The 7,739-nt window shown below is 44.1% G+C and overlaps 1 protein-coding gene across 1 annotated transcript in view; it reads right to left on the bottom strand.

Moving 5' to 3' along the window:
- The window catches only part of ISY1 (ISY1 spliceosome associated protein), a 17,705-nt gene that overhangs the window by 9,076 nt on the left and 890 nt on the right, over positions 1-7,739 (bottom strand). Inside the window, exons 2-6 of the mRNA XM_007465287.1 lie at positions 6,337-6,359; positions 5,782-5,833; positions 4,757-4,822; positions 4,479-4,521; positions 1,503-1,615 (exon numbers count right to left, since the gene is read on the bottom strand). Of these exons, the coding sequence (XP_007465349.1) occupies positions 1,503-1,615; positions 4,479-4,521; positions 4,757-4,822; positions 5,782-5,833; positions 6,337-6,359 (297 nt within the window). The remainder of the gene's footprint in view (positions 1-1,502; positions 1,616-4,478; positions 4,522-4,756; positions 4,823-5,781; positions 5,834-6,336; positions 6,360-7,739) is intronic.

Raw genomic sequence — 7,739 nt, 5'->3', positions numbered from 1 at the left:
CTAGGGCTTCCCTGGTGGCGCAGTGGTTAAGAATCCGCCTGCCAATGCAGGGAACACGGGTTCGAGCCCCGGTCCGGGAAGATCCCACATGCCACGGAGCAACTAAGCCCATGTGCCACAACTACTGAGCCTGTGTTCTAGAGCCTGCGAACCACAACTACTGAAGCCCACGCGCCTAGAGCCCATGCTCCGAAACAAGAGAAGCCACGGCAAGGAGAGGCCCGCGCACTGCAATGAAGAGTAGCCCCCGCTCACCGCAACTAGAGAAAGCTCACGCACAGCAACGAAGACCCACCGCAGCCAACAAATAAAAATAAATAAATTTTTTTAAAAAAGACTCTAGAAGGAAATACATAAAAACATTACTGTTGACTCTGGGTGGTGGAACTTAAGAATATTGTACATATTAATTCTGTAACCCTTCCAGGAAGGGTAATAAACCCCTGCACTAAAGCAGTCTGACAGGGAGCAAAATCACCGTCACAGAACTACTGAAGATGCAGTGAGAACGTTCCTAGCACAGGTACTCCAGGAGTGGAAGTGCCTTTCCTTCTGCAACAAGAATAAATGCCTCATTTTTAGGCCAGGTACTAACGCGAGAACTGTGGTTTTGCATTAAATACATAGAAAAACTGCACATATTTCTTACATAACATACTGCAGTCCACTGACTACATACTACTGGTTCAAATGACCTGGGTAAATGGGGCAGGGCCCGGGGCAGCATTTTTCAAAGTTGACACCCACTGGCGGGTCGTAGCACAGGCTCCGGACGCGCAGGCTCAGCGGCCATGGCTCACGGACCCAGCCGCTCCGCGGCATGTGGGATCCTCCCCGACCGGGGCGCGAACCCACGTCCCCTGCATCGGCAGGGGGACTCCCAACCACTGCGCCACCAGGAAAGCCCCCATCAATTTTTAAAAAATCAAGATAGAACAGAAAAAAAAAAAAAAGAACAGAATAGAAAATATCAAAGTGCAGCAACATATACCAAGTATTTTTTCAGTACTGTGTTGTGATATAGTGAGTGAGTGAGTGTGTGTGTGTGTGTGTGTGTGTGTGTCTGTGTATTTTATAGTGGGTCCTGGGCCTAAAAGCTTGAAAGTCACTGTTCTAGAATACTGCATTTAAAGAATCCAGAGAAAGGAAACACAGCCATGTCCCCAGGGCCTCCTCGAGTACAGAAGCCAACAATGGAATGGTTGTCCCAATTCTCAAGGAGTTCAGAGAAGGCTGTGAGGGGCCAAGGTCATTTCAAACAAGAGGCCCAGGGAGCCTGAGTGGCTCACTCTGGAACACCTGGCCAGTACACGTCCTGAGGCCTGCGCTGTGCACCTTTAAGTGTCCGTGCTTTCACATTTCCTGCCCACGCGCAACAGGCACTTTCAAGCCTCCTTTCATCTCTCCAGTGCCTACTCTGTGGCAGGGCTGCGGGGGCAGCAGGAGGCACCCTGCAGGCAGACAGCACCCGAGCTCAGCCCCCAGGGCTGCGGCTTGCTTACCCCATAGTCAGGACCACCCAGCTCCTTGATCCGGGCCTCCCAGTGTCCCTTCTCTCTTAGCAGCTTGTTAATTTCATCATTCAGGTCACGAATTCGGAATTCACCTAGACCAGCTAGAAAACAAAAATGTCCTATCGTTTCTTGAAAATACCACTCGATGTCATAGCCTTAAGAGTGAATGTCAACACCTAAAAAGGTGCGTAACACAAAGATACTATTTCAATTTATAAGAAAACCCACCCACAACGAAATCGTGGAAGGGCAACAATCATGCACAGAGTTTCAGCAGCGCTGGGGGGGAAAAAACTTCATCCTCATTAGCAACCACAGAAATACCAACTGAAGCAATCCTGCAGCTCCATTTATATCACCACTGAAACAGTAAACTCTTAGAGGTGGGGACACAGCGTCCAGTCAATGTCAGCCAAGATGCAGTGAGGCAGCGTCAGCATCAGGGCTGGCGGCAGTCTGTGCTGGTCTAGTCCTTTCAGGAAAGGACTTGTTCCCACCTTGTTAAGTGGGAACATCTTTGACAAAGGCTAGGCCCTGAGAACTGAGCCTAAGGGACAGATTTACAGTCTTTGTTACTTATTTATTTTTTGGCCGCACTGCGCAGCACGCCGTATCTTACTTCCCCGACCAGGGATCGAACCCGTGCCCCCTGCAGTGGAAGCGCGGGTTCTTAACCACTGGGCCGCCAGGGAAGTCCCTGAGGGACGGATTTAAAGGGATGACAACAGGGAGTTTGCTGAGGTGTTGTCGCTGGCGGCTGGGAGCCGGGAGCAGTTGGGGCTATTCCAAGGGAGAAGCCCTTCCTTTCTCCACTGAATTGCTTTTGTACCTTTGTCAAGTCAACTGACCACATACGTGTGCCCCTATTTCTGGACTTCTTACTCTGTTCAACTGGTCTGTGTGTCTATCTTTCACCAATACCCAATTGTCTCGAATACCTTTAGCTTTACATTAAATCATGAAATTAGGTGTTAAGAATACTCCCAATTTTTTTCTTTTTCAAAACGGTTTTGGCTATTCTAGTTCCTTTGCCTTTCCATTTAAATTTTAGAAACAGTTCGTCAACATAAAACCAAAAACCACTACTGGGATTTTGACTGTGATAGTCTTTGAAAAGAAAAACAATCGACACCTTGCCTATATTGAGTCTTCCCATCCACAAACACTGTCTATGTCTCCATTTGACTGGTTCTTTGACTCTTCCATCACTGTTTTATAGTTTTCAGCATACAGATCATACATATATTTTCTTAGATTTATACCTAAGTATTTCTTGTGTTTTGATACTTCTGTAAATAAAACTTTAATAAAAGTTCTAGTTCCAAGTGTTCACTTCTAGTACATAGAAACAGAACTGATTTTTGTGTATTGACTTTCTATTCTGTGATCTTGCTAAACTCATTTATTCATTTTAGAAATCTTTCTGTAGGTTCCTTGGGATTTTCTACACAGAAAATTATGTCACCTCAGAATAGAGCATTTTTCTTCCCTTCCAGTCTTTGGGCCTTTTATTTCCTTTTCTTGCTTTATTGTTCTGGAAAGGAATTCCAGTACAATACTGAATAGAAGCGGTGAGAATGGATATCTCCACCTTGTTCCTGATCTTAGGAGGAAAGCATTCAACCTATAGCTGGCTATAGGTTTTTTGGTAGAAGTGCCTTATCAGGAAAAAAAAAAAAGTTCCCTTCAATTCCCACTTAGCTGACGTGTTTTTCTTGGTTTTGGTTTTTATTTTTGCCTGCATTGGGTCTTTGTTACTGCACGCGGGCTTTCATCGCGGCGCTTGTCGCGGCGTGTGTGCTCTTCTTTGCGGTGTGCGGAGTTCTCTCTTGTTGCAGCATGCGGGCTTTCTCTCTCTAGTTGTAGAGTGCAGGCTCCAGGGAGCATGGGCTCTGTAGTTTGTGGCACACAGGCTCTCTAGTTGTGGCACACGGGCTTAGTTGCCCGGCGGCATGCGGGATTTTGGTTCCCCGACCAGGGATTGAACCTGTGCCCCCTGCATTGGAAGGCGGACTCTATACCGCTGGACCACCAGGGAAGTCCCATGTGTCTTCATTTTTTCTTGATCAGTCTGACTGACTGGAAGTTTTTCGATTTTACTGATCTTTTTATTTTTTAAATTTTATTTATTTATTTATTTTTGGCTACGCTGGGTCTCCGTTGCTGCTGCGTGTGGCACATGGGCCCCTGCATTGGCCGGCGGACTCTTAACCATTGCGCCACCAGGTAAGTCCTGATCTTTTTAAAGAACCCGCTTTTGTTCTATTTTCTCTATTCATCTTGTTTTCAATTTCACTGATTTCTTCTCTTTATTATTTCCTTCCTTCTGCTTACTTTGGAATTAATTTGCTCTTCCTTTTTAGTTTCTTAGGGTAGAGGCTTAGATCACTGACTTGAGACCTTTCTTATTTTCTTTTATTTTAATGCTATAAATTTTCACCTAAACACTGCTTTACCTGCATGCCATAAATTTTTTTGTCCCCTGAATTCTGACATTATGTTTTCATTCTCATTCAATTCAAAATATTTTCTAATCTCCTTGAGGTTTCCTCTTACATACATGGGTTGTTCAGAAGTGTGTTTAATTTCTAAATAGTCAGGAATTTTCCAGATATCTTTTTGTTATCGATTTCTGTGTTAACTGTGTTATAATCAGTGAACACACTCTGCAAAATTTTAATTATTTGAAGTTTGCTAACATTCATATTATAACCTAAAATATGCTTTATTTTGGTGAATATTCCATTTGCTCTTAAAAAAAAGAAAATGTACTCTTTTCTGTGAGGTGGAGTGTTCCATAAAGGTCAACTAGGTCAAACTGATCGATAGTATTGTTCGGTTCTTCTATGTTCTTACTCATTTTGTACCTACTTGTTCTATTGATTATTGAGAGAGGAGGCTGACGTCCCCAAGGCTAATTGTGGATTTGAGAATCGAGCACTTTAAACAGACAAGCTAGCTTACCATTCTGAATTTGAGCCACTTTTTTTGAGATCTCTCCAATGATCTGTGAAAAAAATCAAAGGCAATATATTTTTATGACTTTTGAGTAAGTCTGAAAGCATAAGAAATATATAATTCAAAAATATTTTTATGACTTTTGAGTAAGTCTGAAAGCATAAGAAATATGTAATTCAAAATGAGTAATTAAAAATTCTTAGAATTCTGGCTGAAGAGTCATGTAGGTACAAAAGCCATCAGAGACCTGCTCTCCTGTAAGATCAGATTCACCCAGCACGTACCTGGCGTCTCCACTTCTCGGCTTTGGGCAGCTCAGTACACTCCGAGGCAAGGAAGGGTCTTCGCTCCTAAGAAAAACCAAAACACATGCTGCCGCTGTACTGTATGAAATTACAAGCTCTGTGCAACATTCACGATTGACTCAGGCCTGAAGGCTGAAATGTCTAACAGGCTGAAGACATCTGCAGCTTCAGCTGCAGGTGCTCTTCTTCAAGCCTTATGGCTCATGCTGCAGCCTCTCCTCAGGAAAGAACTACACAGGCAAAAACACTCACTGCATTGCACATGGTACAGGCTGCCACCGGAAACAACATAAAAGTCCAGTACACTTGACCCTTGAGCAACATGGGGGTTAACCCAAGTATAACTTACAGTCAGGCTTCCGTATCCGTGTTTCCTCCGCACCCACAGATTCAACCAAGCACAAACCGTGTAGCTCTGTAGCATTTACCATTGAAAAAATCCGTGTATGAGTGAAGCAATGCAGTTCAAACCCGTGTTGTTCAGGGTCAGTTGTTACAGGGAGATGGCGAAGATACCCATTTCATGGAATATTTATACCACCTTAGGAAATGACAGCTCTCAGTGTTCAGACAAACATAAACATACATGCATGTCTGTGTGTGTACAGGTGTGTGTGCGGGTGTGTGTATAACTTTCAAAAACAAAACAAAAATATCCAAACAGCAGTACATATCACCCCTAACCTGGCTGAGTCTCCATGAGCTAAGGTCATTACTGGTTTCAGGTTAGAGCTGCTCCTCACAGCACACCCCACTTTGTACTATTCAGGATCAGACAGGGCTGGGATAACATGGGATAATCATCATATTACAGGGCAGACAGAAGCACAAGCAGTCAGATCATCACACTGCCCCGGCTGCCTGGGATTCAAGTGTACAGACTCATAAGACACAGGAAAGCATGGACAAGAAAGAGGAAGATCTGGGGTCTGAAGTCTGCTCGGGAGGGAGTTTTACTGCACTTCTTAATGATTTAAAAATTCATGAGGAAGATTTAAACCAACCTTTACTTTTCCCTCTTCCAGCTGAGCTTGGCGAAATCTTGCTAAGGCCGTCCTACCGGGAACAGAGAAGACACCGTTAGATCCTGCTCAGAGATCTCTTATCATCCAAGTTCCTGGATGGGTAAGTCTGCTCATGACCGCATTGAATGCCATCCGTCACTCATAAACATATATACATATTGCAATCAAGAAACCACAGAGGAGTTATGGGTTTCCATGTTCCAAAAAGTAGGGCTTATAAGGATTTGTGTTCCTTTCACCCATACGGTGTGTAAGGACTGGACTGTGGGAAACTCTACTCATCAGGCCACTGTGGTGAGCAACACATCCAGATGTTAAAAAGACTAATATTATGGGCTGTCACTCTAACAACCCCTGCACCACCCCAGGTGAGCGAATGTTCATCCAGAATAAGTTCCGGGAGCTGTCAGAAAACACTATGGGGAAAACAAACGTGGGCAAATACTACATGAATACTATTTCAGCACAGGTAGAGAAAGAAAGCTTTATCAAAAGACCAAACAAATTTACAGACGAAACTGAGTTGATACGTACATGGCCTTTTCCGCATTTCGGGCCTAAAAGGAGAGAGAAGGGAAGAAAAACATCCACGTTTAAAGAGCTTTTTCTTTTACTTTGTAGAAAAACGTTTCATTTATTTTGTAGAGAAAAGTTTCACAAGGACACAGGCACAAGCAGAATGCCTGAACTAGTACATGAACACAGTAACAATCACAACATCAATCACAAGATGCCCACATCCTGTGGCCTTACTTACGCTGCTCTCTCTACCTAAAGTCTTTACTCCTCCACTCCCCCAAACCCCTTGGATCTGGCCACTCATCCTTCAGAATGTACCTGTGTTATCACCGTCCCAGACAATTCTTCTGTGGCCCCTTCATCCCAGCCAGGCTGCCCCCCTTTGTCTGGATTTATACCTACCACACAATTTCCACCCAGCATCACAATTGTCTGTTCCCTGCCAGTGAAATTTGAGGAAGGAAAGACTGACTTTTACAAAGTGAGTTTTATCTAAATACTGTTGCACTAATGTCAAGTCAATTATCCCTGAAACACAGTGTCAGGCACGAACACATTTTCTGGGTTGTAGCGTAAGTAGAAAGAGTACTTGCTGAGTCAAGGACTTGAGTTTCACTCCAGGCTCTCCAACTTACCATCCCTGAGCTGTCTCTCTAAACCTCAGTTCCCCCACCTTTACAGCAGGGATCATACCTTTTATCTCATAAAGATGTCGTGATGATTTAATGAGATAAATACATGCAGTCTTCAGATGCTCAGCAAAAGCGAGCTCAATTTAAATCTTTTTGACTCTCCCTTTCAATGGACACAGAAACAAACTTGTCAAGTTTGTTTGGTAGATAAATGAACACAATATCTACTAAGGAATAAAACAGAGGTTCTCCCAGGAGAAGCCATCATCTTGAGGGCTGAGGCTGTGTCCTACCTATTTCATTAAAGCCTACAGATTCTAAGTATTTAATTTAATGTTTCTCAATGCTTACTCCATGCTTGAAACACCACGTTGGGTACTGGGAATTTGGTCACGGTTCTTCCTTTTGAGGGAACTCATAGGAATTTCCCCAAAAAAGCCATGAATCTTGTGATAAGGGCATGTACCAGGGGTGATGGAAACCCACAAATATGAATGTGTGTTGGGGACAGTTTGCCAGAAACATCCAGGCCCAGGGATCCTTCTGTCCTGCTAAGGAACGGAGACCGGCGATTCCCTATGTTTGTCAGAGTTCAGAAACAAGAGGCAGAATCAAGAGGCTGAGCTGGCTAGTATGAAGCAGTAATACGGGGCATATATCCTCCGAGGGCTGGAGAACAGAAAGGGCTGCTTTTTGTCCACCGGTTTCTCTCGTCCTCCGGATCTTGCGCTGGGCTCATCAGTCTACAGTGGCATCCAATACACCTTCTACCATTTCTTACGGCGT

This window comes from Lipotes vexillifer, unplaced genomic scaffold, assembly GCF_000442215.2.
Source record: "Lipotes vexillifer unplaced genomic scaffold, Lipotes_vexillifer_v1.1 scaffold1115, whole genome shotgun sequence".
Classification (NCBI taxonomy): domain Eukaryota; kingdom Metazoa; phylum Chordata; class Mammalia; order Artiodactyla; family Lipotidae; genus Lipotes; species Lipotes vexillifer.
This window is presented reverse-complemented; position numbering and strand designations above follow the sequence as displayed.